This window comes from Eptatretus burgeri, chromosome 14 (assembly GCF_056783735.1).
Source record: "Eptatretus burgeri isolate ZD-2024b chromosome 14, Ebu_testis_v1, whole genome shotgun sequence".
Classification (NCBI taxonomy): Eukaryota; Metazoa; Chordata; class Myxini; order Myxiniformes; family Myxinidae; genus Eptatretus; species Eptatretus burgeri.
The window spans coordinates 7,285,942-7,304,063 of record NC_140974.1 but is presented as its reverse complement, the minus strand read 5'-3'; the positions used below and the strand labels follow the sequence as shown (position 1 = coordinate 7,304,063).

The window sequence follows — 18,122 nt, the reverse complement described above, 5'->3', positions numbered from 1 at the left end:
CTATCAGACATCGATAAAAACAGCAAACCTGAAATTATCGTCCATGAAAACCGATATCGGACCGATTTATTACCCAGCATTCATTGCGCAGACAGCGTGGTTGCGTAAGAGCAAGCCTCCAATCTACCTTGAGCACAAGTTCATCATCGCTTTCTAAAGTATTTGCCGCGTCCGTGTTGAAAGCAGAAAGCAGCAGAATCTCTACAAAGTGCACTTGATTGCATGTAGGCACGATAGTCCTTTAAGAACATACATAAAATGACCTTCTCTATCATATACAGCAAAAATAAATGATCAGGTAATTCACAATATGTACAACATGAAAACAAGACACTTCAGTGCATTAAATCAATATTCTTAAATGTGCATCGATCTACATGTTAGCTCCACGCCAAGCACTTCATTTTAAATTATATACTTTAAGGATCGTTGGTCTATTTCGCTTTTTTTCTCCCTTTGACTGTTTCCTTCCGCTTGGGGCCTGTTCCTCTGTCTTTAAATTGTTATATTGTTACAAAGAGCAAATAAATAATCAACAACAAAACTGTTACGTCTAATAAAGTTACGCTTCCATATAACGAACTGATATAAATCACTCACGTATAAAACATGTTGAGTGCATCGAATGCACCACAAAAGCATCTTAAAAAAAGGGACGACCTTTGTGTGTCACGCAACAAGGCATATATGTATGTATATCGTGTCCAGAAAGTCCTTGTGCAACTTTTAACTTTTATAACTTTTGCTTTACACATGTTTGAAACAAACTATGAATGATGCATGAAAGTATAATTGATATCGTCTTTAGAAAATGCATTTCAAAATGTAGGTTTTCACATAACTACCATGTTTTACATCATTCAATCCAATTTTTTAATCTGTTGAAAATATTCTCCAGTTGCTGCTGAGTAACATCATGGATGACATTTTTTTTTTAATAGTAACCCCAAGTTCATCAAAAGAATGTGGTTTTGATGAGTAAACAACAGTTTTACATCGCACCATAAAATGCAGTCAAATTGGGTCAGGTCAGGCAAACAAGGTGGCAAGGCAATTGGTCCACCTCGACCGATTCACTTGTCTGGGAAGACATAATTCAAGAACCGTCACACATGTGAAGCATTGGGACAGGGATCCTAGTCTTGCTGGAACTCATACAGGGTGTTGTCTGAAAAATTTAATCGTCATTGTTTGGGAACCAAATGTGGTAATTGTGGTGGATGACTTTACTCTCATCAAGAAACCCAGGTGAATATGGATTTAACAACAACATTAAGGAACAAAACGTGATGAACTCTGCTTTCATACGCCATTTGCAGTTTGTTTCTATCATGTGTACATCAAAAGTTGTAAAAGTTGAAAGTTGCACAATAACTTTATGGAATATATACATGGTGGTCATAAAGTCTGGAAACATCGACGAATATACATTATAAATGGTTTATTGACATTACATCACAATACATGATATGTTGAATGACATGACCTGACATGTTCAATGTGTTGTCCCTCCTGGGCTACACACTTGCCAGATCTGAATGCCCTTGATTACTTATTCCTGGGAATGCTAAAGGAGCAGGTTCATTCCGTGAAAATCAGACACGAATCATCTGATCACGGATGCATGTGCAGGGATTGATGGAAATGCTGCATTAATGCACCATGTTCATTGCAATTTTGCACAGCGCATTGAACTGTGCATTTCTCATGAGGGACAACGCATTGAACATGTCATGTAATGTCATTAATCATGTCATGTATTGTAATGTAATGTCAATAAACCATTTATAATGTATATTCGCATGTGTTTCCAGAATTTATGGCCAGCCTGTATAGATATGTATACATACATACACAAACACATCACTCTGGCAAAGGCTGATGTCCCGATCCTGGCATCTTATATCAGCATGCGGTTCCATCAATTTCATATGATGTTGGCAATACCTGACCTCATAAAGACTTCTCTAAACACTCGTGGTCTTAGGATGTCCCACGGTGCATTCAAAGGTCACAGTTGACTGTCTGGTAAAAGACAGAAAAAAGAAAAACCCAACCCTAGCTCAATGACGCATGAAATGTAACACGACATAAATTAAGGCGAATGGCATGTGCAATCAGGTTCCTTCCGATGACCCATTAATGGTTTGATGTTTCTGGTTGTCCTTACATGGTGAGTTCAAGCAAAAGGAAACAACCAGCTGATGCATGTGGTTTGTTTACACCACAGAAAGTTCTGTACAGCTATTTATCAATATATATATATATATATATATATATATATATATATATATATATATATATATATATATATATATATATATATATATATATATATATATATTCCACTTGGTGCAAATTTCCATTCTGCATTTCTTTCATTTCCACTGAGGAAGAGGAGCTGTGCATGTTTCCTGCATCTCACAGTGACAACCATTTTCTCATCAACACATAGATTTTCTCAACTTCGGGTCTATGATTGCATATTTGTGAAAGCAGGTTCAGGTATTTTGGTTTGTGAGTGTAAATCAGATCAGCTGATGTGGATGACTTCCTCATCCTGTCACAAAGGCTGTTTGCAATGACCATTCCACGCTATGTATATAACAATCGTCTTTGTGTGATCTATTGTTGTCAATGTGCAAAAGTCTTCCTTCTGCTTTAATCAACTGCCCAAAAAATCCATAGAATATCCTTTGCACAACAAGAACACTTGTTTAAATTTATCATCTGCTTCTGTTCACATACCACTCAAAGAGTGAACAACAGATTATGATTTGCCTGTGTTATATACTCGAGTGAAATCCTCAAGAACTCAAACCTGGACCCGTCTTCCGATGACCCTCAAGCACTTGTGGTGTGGGTGATTAAGAAGTCCCGCAGGACCCATGTGACATATTCACTGCGTTACCTACAGCCACATGCCTCCACCACCATGTCCTCATATTGCTTGTACACCACGTTGTTTCCTGAATCGATGTAAAGAATGCTGATTGGACTAAGCTGCGTGGGAACACAGCAGCTTGGCGGTGTTGAGTCTGAGTTAATTGAGTTCATGAGTGTCTGGATGATGGCGTGATTTGTGGGCTCGAGGTGTGAGCGCAGAGGAAAGTCACACACACCGTGGCAGTGGTATGCCTGATAGTCGAGGGGTGCGATTATCCAGTCATCCCAACTAAGCTCTGTGAAGTTCACTTTCAGAGGTTTCCTGGTACATCTCGAGCGAGATTTGCGTCCTTGTGCCTTTGCGCTGTTACGACTTCCGGGTGGTGCTCTTCGTCGCCTCTTTCCAGCAGGTCCAGATCGTTTTCCCCACTCGCTCCTGCCACGTCTTCGCAAGTGTTTTGGTCTCCCAACTGACCTGCGCTGCCTCGTTTTCCCCGCTGCACCTCTTTTGACCAGCCGGGCATGCCTCGAGTGCCCGGCTTTCTGGACGTTCACCTCCGGACGGATTATGTCATTGAAAATGCTGTCACGTTTCAAGGCATGGCTGAACATCACCAGAAGGGCCTTGTCCTGTGGTCGGCGCACACCGCGAGAGAACCCGGCCAAACTTGCAGGAACGATCTTCCAAGAGCGCTCTGCAACTAACTCAAGATCCAAACATATCTCGGTGGCCGTGAAGGCCCCGAGAATGGCACTTGCATCTAGAACTTCCCATCGAGGCTGGCGTGAATCTAGCAGATCCACGGTTCGGCTGTCCAAGACATCTTTGGCGTTGCAACGATACAGTCGAAGCAAGAACAGGTTTCCCAGCCGGGAGATCAAAAGAGGGTCCTCAGGAGCTCGTCGGAGAACGCGGAGTTCGGCGCCGATCAGCTTGTCCTGCCGGGACATCGTGGCGAGATCAAAGGAATATCTCTGCCTTGTGGATAATGAGCTTCCGTCTGAAAAGGGATAAAATAGTTTTAAAATCCTTTACATTGCAATGGTGAAATGAGAATGTAGGAGGAAAGGGAACACAATTTGTTGTTTTTCAAAGTTCCAAAAAGATCCGTCAAATGTTAAACATTTCACGTTGATGACAATGTCTGCTGTGATCTAAATACAAACATTTTTACAATCTGGATATTTATGAAATAGAAGAGAAAATTGCATTTGCTTTTGTACTTCAAATATTTATATGCAATGGCAATATAGGCTTCTCAATGTAAACAAGTTGTATAAAGCACTTGAAGCCAATTCCTCCACAGATAATATGTTTTCAGAACCGTAACATATTGGGTCCTCTCGATCGACGCAGAAATCGAAGTTATTTATATATTTTGTTTTGTCATTCATTTGCAGAAGACTTTGAAAAATGTCTTACAAAGAGTCAAGTGGAAATTACGTAATGCCTCATTGTGACGTCCACTCGAGCACTTTCTGTCTCTGTCGTAAGCAACCTCGGATCGACGTCACGCTCTATTTCGTCAATAAATCTTCATATCATGACGCTTATGATTCCTTTGATGGGAGCTCGGAAATATTTTGAGAAGAAATGTGTGTGTGTGTGTGTGTGTGTGTGTGTGTGTGTGTGTGTGTGTGTGTGTGTGTGTGTGTGTGTGTGTGTGTGTGTGTGTGTGTGTGTGTGTGTATCATGCACTACCTCTGTGCAGTATGGTGCAGAGGTAGTGCACTAATCTTTGCACTGTATGGTCTGGATTATATTCTCAGTCCAACTCCACAAGTGTGGGATTGGTACTTCGCAGGCTGGGCATTACGTCACAAAGTGTGCCATCCTTCGAATGAACTAAGCTTGGTGTCCCATCTGATAGCTTTCGCTGATGGGCTTTTGAGGTCGCATGGTTTCTTTCATAAAGAGTATGTGAGTCCTCACCGACACTCTGAACAGATTTCCAAATACCTGTCCAGATCACCTTCAGTCGAATGTCAGCACACACGCATGGATGCACGCGCACACACAAACACACACACACACACACACACACACACACACACACACACACACACACACACACACACACACAATTATATATTACATATCGTGTGCCTTCAGTCATAAATACATCATCGCTCAAGCCAAATTGCTGGTTTTACAAACACAGACCACAAATAACTATCGTTTTCACGATTTGATTATTACCTTTAAACGTCTATCATTGATTGAACGGTGCAAGTAGTTACATGTGTTTAACAAGCTTCAGATTAATTTGGCTGATGGATTTTGTTTTGAGAACGCTCGAGTTGTGAGTACAGTATTCCAAATCATTCCACGCAGCAGATAAGTAGGTGTTGATTAGCCAGCGTTGTCAAGCTTGGAATCAAAGCAACCCGAGATAAATGCCCAGATGGTCCACAAATAATGTATTATATCATCATTCGATTGATTATCATGTTGTTCAAATGCTTGTACACTAGTCTTGTGTAAAAGGGGCATTATAAAAGTTTCACTAACTAGATTTATAATACATGAGAAAAAGGATAACGAGGTACGTGTGTGTGTGTGTGTGTGTGTGTGTGTGTGTGTGTGTGTGTGTGTGTGTGTGTGTGTGTGTGTGTGTGTGTGTGTGTGTGTGTGTGTGTGTGTGTGTGTGTGTGTGTGTGTGTGTATATATATATATATATATATATATATATATATATATATATATATATATATATATATATATATATATATATATATATATATATATATATATATATATATATATATATATATATATACACTTGTATATCTATACATATTACAAGTAGATAAGTGGTATTGCAGTGTTGTAATGTGACTAAGCAGCGTACTCTAGGAATACAAGCAACACCATTCACGTAAGGAGAGGACGTGTGCAAGACACGTGCACTCGGATCATATTGTGAGTTTTTTGTGACTTGTGAAATATGCTCCTCTACAGTGTCCGATCTTTTAAGAATCCAAGGATGTGTGGCCTCGAAGCATGTCCAAGGAGATGCACACATCCAGGAGTAAGATTTCAGTCGAGAAATTAATACTTAGACCGTTTGCTGGACACGTTTGACATGTGTCCGGCCCGAGAAACGTGGCTCGAGATGGTCCTTCTGTGGACATGCGGACCCTGCGAGCATGCACACTCTTATCATTTCTCACGATGCTTTTCCCCCCCAAATAATGAATGATCATTCCTCACTAGCCCCGAACATGGTGCACGCCAATTCCCTGACATCACGGATGGATGTCCGTCCACAAACAGGGCTTCGTGCGTCCGCATCATACGCAATGTTTTCTGTTTTTACAGCATTTCCGTTGGCAGCGACCGCAGTTCCGAGCGCTTTTGTAGCGAGATAGCTCCTCTACTCATACAGGTGTCTCTGGAAAAGCCACCACGATGTCGAGTGAAATATGGAGGGATTGACGAGGCATTGGGGGAGGTAAAGGGACACAAGGGGGAGGGAGATGGGATAGACATACTTTCTGGATGTTTGAGGGTGATGAAGTACTAATAGTGTCCGAGAGATGTGCACACCATTTTTTTTTTTTTTTTTGCAAGATCGTCACATCAGAGGTCAGAAATCATACGTCTCTTATAACATCTATACAACAGCTGGAAAAGAATCCAATTCAAGCAGTCACTGTTTCAAAAACAAAAATGCCATTTCTTGATGAACACAAGCTCTTCTGCATCTTGGCTTCGAGTGGAGATTCTTAAAAAATGGAACACACCGTCGAGGAGCATATGTCCCGAAAAACTCACGATATGGTCCAAGTAGGCATTGAAGGGCAGGATTTGTGTGTGCACCAGAAGGACATCTTTTTGCAGCGAATCGGTGAGACTCGGAGTGGATTGTTTGCGATAAGAAAGTGCTGATAAAGCGTGCCCAGAGCTGCAGGATTCCCCGGCACGCCCGCTTGGCATGTAAGATAAGGAAAGGGGACCTAAAAGACCCTGCCGGAGCTTCTTTATCTCGCTCTCTGTCTGATGTGCTCTTCTCAAATGGCCGGCCAGCATAGCAGAACGCGGACTCTGCTTGTTTGGAAATTAATCATTAAAGGAGTTAACGGTGCCATGGGAAATGAAGGAATAGGAAGGAGGAGGGGTGCTGGGGACTGTTTGGCTTTCACAAAACGATCATATCAACAGGAATGGTTAGCCTAATGGTGTTCCAAAGTTCGACAAAAAAAAGAATTCCCGAGGAAATTTTCCAAATGACGGTTTTGTTTTGGTGAGAGCATGGAACGTGTGTTTACATGCGGGCGAGGTGTGCGTGTCACGAATTTGGTGCGAGATCGCTCAAAGACCTCCGACCAGATTAGATCCACTAATCCCGACAAGGCTCATATCTGGGAACTATGTGGTGGAAGACCCCAAAATGATGAGGTCCATTAATATTGACAGGTAGCCCAGCAATGCTCGGATTTGCTGACGATTGCGTCGATGACCCCCGACGCGATGAGATCCATTAATCCCGACAATGCTTGTATTCAAGGGATTATTCGGAGAATATATAAGTGCAAGTTCATACGAGAGAACTTTGTACATCCCACCTTCGCCTTTGTCCACGAAGCCAGTGACAGTGTTAGCATTTGCACCATTTTTCGTACTCTGCACCTGCGTATCCATCACGTGTGACTTGTAGAGTGAGAGCATGTAGTCATGCAAGACCACACTGCCGTTGTCCAACGTGTCGGTTCGACGAGCACGCAGTTCCATTGGAAAGGGTCTCCTTGAACCGGTGTGAAATTTGGCCTCGGGAAAGCGGAAGCCTCGGGATCGCCATCCAAGCGTTGCTGTCTCGACCAAAGTAGAGTCAAGAAGGCAGGACACACAGCAGAAGATCACAACAATCAATCTAGATAGATCCATGGTGAGGCAGGACTGGGTCTGTGCGCAGAATCTCCTAAGAACGGGCACGCATCGCGTTGCCTGATCTCTGGGAGGGTGGATGTTCGGCCCGAATCTTCCAGGGTGCTTGATGATGGACACCGGCTGTGTAGATCTCATGAGCACAGTGAGAGGGAACTTTGTGCCTCCAATCGGTGATTCACTGGAACGGGTATTATTTGGGTACCCGCAACTTCCAATGGAGAGCCTCACCACTGGTACCGGTGGAGCAAGATGATGCCCGAGGGTCTTTGTGATCCCACAATATAAAGAAAAAACGGTCACCTCCCACCAGCTAAGTGCACCGACGTGCGACGAGCGATCCAACCTGCTGCTGCTACATCCCGACTCTCACCGCATGAATGGCAAGCTCAGGCTCAGGGCGGGTCCTGCTTCGGGTGAGGCCCCATGCGCCGCCCTCGCACGCGTTTTCCGGGACCGGCGCGTCTGCAGCCAAATTATACCCTCAGCACTGGGAACAGGACCGGATGCCACAACGAGCACAGCACCGGGTTTGCCCACCTCGTCCTCAGTCCGTGACTCACCTTGTGAATGGGGAGCTGCGAGAAATGCCTTTTCATTTGGCATCATAAATAAAAAATTCTCGCTGGGACTTAGAACCAAAAATTTAGATCATAATTGCTTTTCCTGGTGGAGTTTCATTATAAACTGAAGGATTAGTGGAGGGTGTCTGTGCAGTGTTTAAGTATGATCAGAAATTTATCATTGATGCAAGTGGCAGATTTAGTGTATAACTGCCTTTAATTTAGTAATAGTTATAATTTAGTTACAGTTATAATTTAGTGTATAACTATAACTGATTTAGTGCCTTAATTAATAGTGTATAACTGAACTTGTTTATTCCAAAGGTATACTTTAAAAAACTAATTTAATGACAAAACTTATTTATTTCTAACATCAACTCATCACTTGAAATCAGCTTATCAAATCACCACATCCACTCATCAACTCCACTCATGAAACCAAATTATTCAATCAAATTATTACATCAATTCATCAAATAAAATCATCATGTCAAATCAGCACATCACATCAAATCAAATCAGCACATCAAATAATCAAATGAAATCAAGTTAATCAGCATACTAACTCATCACATCAAATCAGCACATCAACTCAAATCATCACCTCAACTCAAATCATCCCGTCGAATAAGCACATCAAATCATCACATCAAATCAGATTAATCAGCACAACAAGTCATCACATCAAATCAGCACATCAAATCAGGTTAATCAGCACACTAACTCATCACATCAAATCAGGTTAATCAGCGCACTAACTCCTCACATCAAATCAGGTTAATCAGTGCACTAATTCATCACATCAAATCAGCACATCAAATCATTACATCAAATCATCACATCAAATCAGGTTAATCAGCACACTAACTCATCACATCAAATCAGGTTAATCAGCACACGATGTCATCAGATCAAATGAGCACATCAAATCAGGTTAATCAGTGCACTAACTCATCACATCAAATCAAGTTAATCAGCACACTAAGTCTTCACATCAAATCAGGTTAATCAGCATAATAAGTCTTCACATCAAATTAAGTTAATCAGTGCAATAACTCATCACATCAAATCAGGTTAATCAGCGCACCAACTCATCACATCAAATCAGGTTAATCAGCGTACCAATTCATCACATCAAATCAGCACATCAACTCAAATCATCACATCAAATCATCACATCGAATCATCACATCAACTCATCACATCGAATCAGCACATCAAATCATTACATCAAATCATCACATCAAATCAGGTTAATCAGCACACTAACTCACCACATCAAATCAGGTTAATCAGCACACAATGTCATCACATCAAATGAGCACATCAAATCAGGTTAATCAGTGCACTAACTCATCACATCAAATCAAGTTAATCAGCACACTAAGTCTTCACATCAAATCAGGTTAATCAGCACAAAAAGTCTTCACATCAAATTAGGTTAATCAGTGCACTAACTCATCACATCAAATCAGGTTAATCAGCACACTAACTCATCACATCAAATCAGGTTAATCAGCGCACCAATTCATCACATCAAATCAGCACATCGACTCAAGTCATCACATCAAATCATCACATCGAATCATCACATCATCTCATCACATCAAATCAGCACATCAAATCATTACATCAAATCATCACATCAAATCAGGTTAATCAGCACACTAAGTCTTCAAATCAAATCAGGTTAATCGCCGCACTAACTCATCACATCAAATCAGGTTCATCAGCACGCTAAGTCTTCACATCAAATCAGTTTAATCAGCACAATAAGTCTTCACATCATATTAGGTTAATCAGTGCACTAACTCATCACATCAAATCAGGTTAATCAGCACACTAAGACTTCACATCAAATCAGGTTAATCACCGCACTAACTCATCACATCAAATCAGGTTAATCAGCACACTAAGTCTTCACATCAAATCACGTTAATCACCGCACTAACTCATCACATCAAATCAGGTTAATCAGCACACTAAGTCTTCACATCAAATCAGGTTAATCAGCACACTAAGTCTTCACATCAAATTAGGTTAATCAGTGCACTAACTCATCACATCAAATCAGGTTAATCAGCATACCAAGTCTTCACATCAAATAAGGTGAATCAGAGCACTTACTCATCATATCAAATCAGGTTAATCAGCACACTAAGACTTCACATAAAATCATTACATCAAATCATCACATCAAATCAGGTTAATCAGCGCACCAACTCATCACATCAAGTCATCAAATCATCACATCGAATCAGCACATCAAATCATCACATCGAATCAGCACATCAAATCAGCACATCAAATCAGGTTAATCAGTGCACTAAGTCATCACATCAAATTAGGTTATCAGCACACTAAGTCATCACATCAAATCAGCACATCAAATCAGGTTAATCAGTGCACTAAGTCATTACATCAAATTAGGTTATCAGCACACTAAGTCATCACATCAAATCAGCACATCAAATCAGGTTAATCAGTGCACTAAGTCATTACATCAAATTAGGTTATCAGCACACTAAGTCATCACATCAAATCAGCACATCAAATCAGGTTAATCAGTGCACTAAGTCATCACATCAAATCAGGTTAATCAGCACACTAACTCATCACATCAAATCAGGTTAATCAGCACACGATGTCATCACATCAAATGAGCACATCAAATCAGGTTAATCAGTGCACTAACTTATCACATCAAATCATTAATCAAATCATCGCACACTAAGCACACTAAATCAAATCATCGCATACAGTGCACTAAGTCATCAGATCAAATCAGGTTAATCAGCACACCAAGTCATCACATCAAATCATCACATCAAATCAGGTTAATCAGCACACCAAGTCATAACATCAAATCAGCACATCAAATCAGGTTAATCAGCACACCAAGTCATAACATCAAATCAGCACATCAAATCAGGTTAATCAGCACACCAAGTCATAACATCAAATCAGCACATCAAATCAGGTTAATCAGTGCACAGTCATCACATCAAATCAGGTTAATCAGTGCACTAAGTCATCACATCAAATCAGGTCAATCAGTGCACTAACTCCTCACATCAATTCAGCACATCAACTCAAGTCATCACATCAAATAATCACATCGAATCAACACATTAAATCATTAGATCAAATCATCACATCAACTCAAATCAGCAGATCAAATCAGGTTAATCAGTGCACTAACTCATCACATCAAATCAGCACATCAACTCAAATCATCACCTCAACTCAAATCATCGCGTCCAATCAGCAAATCAAATCTTCACATCAAATCAGGTTAATCAGCACACTAACTCATCACATCAAATGAGGTTAATCAGTGCACTAAGTCTTCACATCAAATCAGCACATCAAATCAGCACATCAAATCATGACATCAAATCATCACATCAAATCAGGTTAATCAGTGCACTAACTCATCACATCAAATCAGCACCTCAAATCAGTTCAATCACTGCAGTAACTCATCACATCAAATCAGGTTAATCAGCACACTAACTCATCACATCAAATCAGGTTAATCAGCACACGATGTCATCACATCAAATCAGCACATCAACTCAAATCATCACATCAACTCAAATCATCACGTCAAATCAGCACATCAAATCATTACATCAAATCATCACGTTGAATCAGCACATTAAATCATTACATCAAATCATCACATCAACTCAAATCATCACATCAAATCAGGTTAATCAGCACACCAACTCATCACATCAAATCAGCACATCAAATCAGGTTAATCACTGCACTAACTCATCACATCAAATCAGGTTAATCACTGCACTAACTCATCACATCAAATCACATTAAATTAGAACATTAAATCATCACATCAACTCAAATCATCACCTCAACTCATCAAATCAAATCATCACACCCACTCATCTCTTCAAATCAACACACCAATTCACCACCTCAAATCAGCACACCAACTCATCACACCCATTCATCACCTCAAATCAACTCATCACATCAAATCAGCACACCCGATCATCACATCAAATCATCACACCCACTCTTCACCTCAAATCAGCACACCAACTCATCTCACCCACTCATCACCTTAAATCAACTTATCACATCAAATCATCACACCCATTCATCACCTCAAATCATCGCACCCACTCATCACACCAACTCATCACATCAAATCATCACATCAATTCATCAAATTATATCATCACAGCTCATCAAATCAGCACACTAACTCATCAAATCATCACATCAAATCAGCACACCAACTCAACAAATTAAATCAGTACATCATCTTAAATCAAAAAATGTATGAAGAATTAAATATTTGGAACTGTTTCACAACTTCTACATCATCTGAAATAAATGTTTTCATTTCGACTTGATCACGGTATTTGCTAAATGCTTCATTTGCAAGTAAGAAAGATTCCACATCAACTAATAATCATATGGGGATTGGCTCAATTTGAGTTTTCCAATAAGATGGGCACTGAGGTTTTCTGTTAAGTTGCAGAAATTGCTATAAGTGATGAAGTGTGTGTGGGGGGGGGGAGGGGGGACACAAGGTATATTTGTAAACACTCAACTACCTGCCAAGGGGAAAACCAGGTCCCACCCACTTTACCAATCGATGCGCCCCCACCATGGGTCTAATCCTCAAAGCGGCGAACACGTTGGACTACCGAGTCCTTGTCTGGAGGAGATTAAAGAGCGACATCTGCTGGGAAAACCCGGTAGAGCTTCAATAATCTCAAACCCTGTTACAAAATCCCCGTTGGACTTCTAAATGGGGACACAGTTCCACTTCTTTATGGGTCGATGGTTCTTTTTCATCAGTAAGTCACAATTCTTCATAAAACAGTGACCTGGAGCAACTCAACTGATTGTTGCTCCACAAAGAACGCCAAAGTCATCAAAAGGTTACAGTTGGGATTGCACAAACCGGTGGTGCGCATCTCCTCTATGGTTTGTTTTTAGCATAAAACAAAAGATTTCCGAGAAGTTCAGATTTAAGTTCCCACTTAGTTAACATTGCCAATTAGAGGGGTTCAGTGATCAAACTGTGCTGGATCCTTGCTCTTGTGGGTGTTGGTGGGAATGAGGCCTGTGATCTGACAGTGAAGTAAGCCCTTAAAATTGATAATCTTACTTAAATCCCACTGGGCCCATCAGAAATTGTTAGTTTAGTCAAGGACATGATTGTGAAAAAAATGGCAATTTCATTCAGACACCAGCACCCAAGGAAGATTCTGTTACAATGTGCACCCACATGTGATACCGTACCTCCAGTTCAGCTTCCGAGGCTTGCCTCTTGAGCTCTCTGTAGGTTAAGAATTGGACACTGTCACCTAAATTTATACCTTCATCGAATAGGATGTCACTGTATGGGCACGATGAAACATTGTAGGAAGCCCGTAGATTTAATCCACTTATTTTTAAAATGTCTGCTTTATGAGGGACGAGTAGTAATGCCCGGCGTTGCTCGGGCTAGCAATAAAGCCTGGCGTTGCCCGGGCTTTCTTGCAAACTTCCTGAATAGCTGTTAGCGGTTAGTGGTTAGGGGTTAGAGGTTAGGGTTAGCGGTTAGGGTTGCAGTTAGGGTTAGGGTTAGCGGTTAGGGTTAGGGTTAGCTGTTAGGGTTAGGGTTAGGGTTAGCTGTTAGGGTTAGGGTTAGCTGTTAGGGTTAGGGTTAGGGTTAGTGTTTGGGTAGCTAACCCTAACCCTAACCCTAACACTAACCCAAACCCTAACCGTAACTTGGCATAGTGGAGGTAAACAGCGCCCGGGGCAAAGTGCAAATTTGCGTCCCCCGTAGGCCTTAAACTTGAGTGGATTTGAATGGAAAATCCCATAAGGGATATCGATTTATCGATTTTTTCGAATATCGGAAGTGTTATGGAAAAAAATTTATAGCCAATGACCTAAGTTGGACCAAAAGCCATAATCGTACCGAATTTGAATGGAATCCGTTGGAGTTTGTGAAAATGCATCAAAACGAATTTTGAGGAGCCTCTTAAGGAAGACAATAATATCATTAGTATATGTGCCAAATCTTGTTTCATTTCATGCAATAACAAAAATCTGATGGTGGAACAAAGAAAGGGGAGTGCCGAAATATTAATATAGATAGATGCTGGCGTCACTTTTTCCAGAATATAACAGAGATGTGGTTCAAAGTGTCGGATCTGCCAGGAACCACAAGTATGTTGAAATAGAAGCACCGTCGACTCTGTAAAGCGGTGCTATAATTCCTAAAAGAGAGCGGGAAATCCTCTTTAAAAAATTAGGGGAATTTGAGTACCATGTTCAACTTTTGGTGTGTGGCGTATATAGTCTCGTGGCTCAGAAAGTGCCATTAAACCCCCCCAAAAAGAAGTAGTTAGGAAAGAACAATTATTTTATTGAACCACAACCATACAACCCACTCGTACGTCTTCCAGGAAGTCCGGTCCCGGAAATCCCCCGATAGAGCAAGGATATTTACATATTATAAAATCCAAGGCAAAATGATGTCGCTACAGTACTCCCCCTCCATGTGTGTTAATCAAATGAAAGATGCAAATAAAATACATAATGTTGTGGAATATGAGATGTTGGCTGTCCATGTAAAAATAAAAGTCACAGCAAAGAGATAAAAGCCATTTGATTGTTGGTCGGCTCTGGTGCTGCATCAAGCATGCCGGCTATAAGCAATCTATGGAGACTATATCACAACCACCATTAACATAGAGTATGAAGGTCTTCTCAGAGCATTGTAGAACTTTGTAAAGTCTGTCGTATGGTTGCTACAAGGGTTTCAGGACAGCGTCATGCCATACGAATATGTGAGTGAACATAGAATATTCATGGGGAATAAAAACTGGGTGTGGCAAAGTTGTACAACACAAAGTTGGTTGGCATAGTTTGTGGCGTTGAGCAAAGTGTCATCGGACGCTGAGAAGAATTCTCCTGGGAGACAAAGCGGCGCACTGTGCACTCGCGCTGCATTGGAGCATCCAAGGTCATCTTTTAGAGCAGTTCATGGTCCAAGCAGGACCATCGATGCATCATCCATCCAGTGCATGGAGTTGTCGTGCACTTGCAGGGAAGACTTGAGTTGGCATTGGAAATGCTCCAACCATTTGTTGTTGAATGGGGTTAGCAGTGGTTCACACATGGTCGATACCCAGGAGTTGAGTCAGCTTGCGAAATAGAGCCGATTCAAACTGGCTACCACTATCTGTAGTGATGGTTGATGGAACACCAAAACGTGAAATCCAGGTGTGGATGATAGTAGGTGCGGTGATGTCAGCTATCGGAGTAGCCTCTGGCCAATGAGTGAAGCAGTCAACACAAGTCAGGATATAGTGTTGCACATTTTGAGGTGGTATGGGACTGCCAAGATCCACATGGACCCTGTTGAAATGTCTATCTGGGATTGAAAAGACATTGAGTGGTGCGACAGCATGACGTTGGACCTTTGAGCATTGACATTGAAGACATTGCTTAGCCCAACGCCACACATCGGCATTGATGCGTGGCCAGATGAAGCGAGTGGTGATGAGTCACTTCATTGCTCAAATGCCCAGGTGCACAAGTGAGTGAAAAGTTTTGAAGACTGTAGAACGGATGCCACAGGTATTAAAGGGTGTGACTGTCCCATCTGTGTCACACACGAGGGTAGTGTTTGTCCCTGGGAGCGGTACCTCACAAAATGTAAGCAAACTGGCTGCAGACTGTAGAGGCAGACGGTGCAGCTCCATGTCCTCTCATTGTGCTGCTGCAAGTGCATTAAAATTGATGGCCAGTGCATTGGTAGAAGACAACGCCAATACATTGATGCGTAAGAGAGCATTGGCCGCCGTGTTTGCGATTCCTTTGATGTGCCAGATGTTGGTGGTGAATTGCGAGATATAACTCAGTTGGCGAAGTGTGCAAAGAGAGTGAGAGTCTGAATGGGTGGATAGAGCAAAAATGAAAGGTTTGTGTTCAGTCAGTTCAGAAATGGTGGAAGTGCTTGATGGCGAGGTATACAGCAAATAATTTCCGATCGAAGGCGTGGTACTTACGCTCTGTTGGTTTCAGAGATTTAGAGAAGAAGGCCAGTGGATACCGGTCGGCATCAATGAACTGGTCAAGGGCAGCACCCACCGTGACCTCGGACGCGTCTACCATCAGGCATGTTGGCACCTCTGGCTTCCAATGAATCAGGCCAGTGCATCTTTGATGGTGTGGAAGGCTAACAAGGTTGACTCCGAACATTGAAACACTTCAGAGTGGTTACCAGCTGCGAGTTTGGCATGGGGACTAGGATTAGGGATGCGATGTTGTGGCTGCATTTGGAATAAATTGGTGGTAAAAATTGATGAGGCCCAAAAGCTCTCGCAGTTTATGTTGAGATGATGGGAATGGGAAATCCCAAATAATCTGCACCTTCTGGAACAGACAGATATCTGATCCGTTAATACAGTGGCCAAGGAATTTCAACTCTGAAACGCCAAATATGCATTTTGTGGGATTGATAACAATGCCAAAGTCATGCAAATGGGTGAAGAGCACACCTAGGTGTTTCTGATGTTTTTCTGCAGTTGTTATATAGATGATTCCTGTAGTCCTGGTGTTCTATAGATAACTGGAATATCATCGATATACATGTAGCAGAAGTGTAATCCCTGGAGCACCTGATCGATAAAATGGTGAAAGGTTTGTGCTGCATTGCGAAGGCTGAACAGCATCCGAAGAAATTTGAACAGGACGAAAGGCGTGGTGATTGCTGTCTTCTGGATGTCAAATGGATCCACAGGAAGTTAATGGTATGCACGGACGAGGTCGACCTTGGAGAAGATTGTAGCACCATGGAGTGTAGCAGTAAAATCCTGAAAGTGTGGAATGGGGTAACGGTCTGGAACAGTCGCGTTGTTTAAGGACCGGTAATCTCCGCAAGGACGCCAATCCCCAGGTGTCTTTTTAGGTACCTTGTGCAGAGGTGAAGCCCAACTGCTAGATGATGGTACTGAGGATCCCACATTGTAACATATCATCAAACTCCTGGTGGGAGAGACAACATTTATGGGGTGCCAGTCAGTGAGCAGGCATGGAACAGGGGGTCCCGTGGTCTCGATGTGACGCATTATCCTGGAATGGCCGATGTGTCCCGATTATTTGATGCTTCGCAACAGAGATGATGCTACTCACGGGCGGAGTATAAATACAGTATGCATGAGGCAAAACATGAACATGCATGAGGCAAGACATGTGTGGAACATAAATATACATTTTACATTCAAACATGGTTACATCACACTCCTCGCCTGTTATTTTTTAAAAATATAAACCACTACAGCAATTGGTTGAGCCAAGAGAATTACGTGAACATGAGAACCAGCGTCACCACCTTTGCTCGAAACATTGTCAAATTGTTTTTGAGCATTATCAAAAAAAAAAAAATCATTTGAGCAAAATGTTGAACATTCGTCAAAAATTAAATAAACTGACTGCATAGTACATTATATACAGTCACTAAATTCATTGACCAGACTATTGCTAACACCAGCAGAACAGTAGAATGATATCACTGACACAAAGGTTGTGTTTCTTGACTTGCCACCACGTATGGAGCTGCAGGGTCAGAAGATATTCTTTGCGTCATCGTGACCAGAAGGTATTCGCCAAATGCTGTACACTTCGCCACTGATAGCCAAATATGTCTATCGGATGACCAAAATCTCCTGGTGGTGCACGAAGAGGCATTGTCTTCATGAGAAATGGTGCTGCTGGTGTCAAGATTTCTGGCATGTCTGGATCT

General features: G+C 41.6%; 1 protein-coding gene across 1 annotated transcript; it reads right to left on the bottom strand.

Annotated features, from left to right (window-relative positions):
• Window positions 1-2,309: 2,309 nt before the first annotated feature.
• LOC147012607 (growth/differentiation factor 6-A-like) lies at window positions 2,310-8,180 on the bottom strand. Its single transcript, XM_085853629.1, has 2 exons — window positions 7,457-8,180; window positions 2,310-3,887 (listed from the first exon to the last, which is right to left on the bottom strand). The coding sequence occupies exons 1-2, from the start codon at window positions 7,911-7,913 to the stop codon at window positions 2,908-2,910; spliced, it is 1,437 nt and encodes a 478-aa protein (XP_085709755.1). The 5' UTR covers window positions 7,914-8,180; the 3' UTR covers window positions 2,310-2,907.
• Between the last annotated feature and the right edge of the window lie 9,942 nt (window positions 8,181-18,122).

Bases quoted from the DNA above. Each gene is read 5' to 3' on its own strand.
- LOC147012607 (XM_085853629.1), bottom strand. From the start codon at position 7,913: ATGAGATCTACACAGCCGGTGTCCATCATCAAGCACCCTGGAAGATTC. The intron at 3,888-7,456 runs GTGGGATGTACA...ATCCCTTTTCAG, and splicing joins CTTCGTGGACAAAGGCGAAG to ACGGAAGCTCATTATCCACA.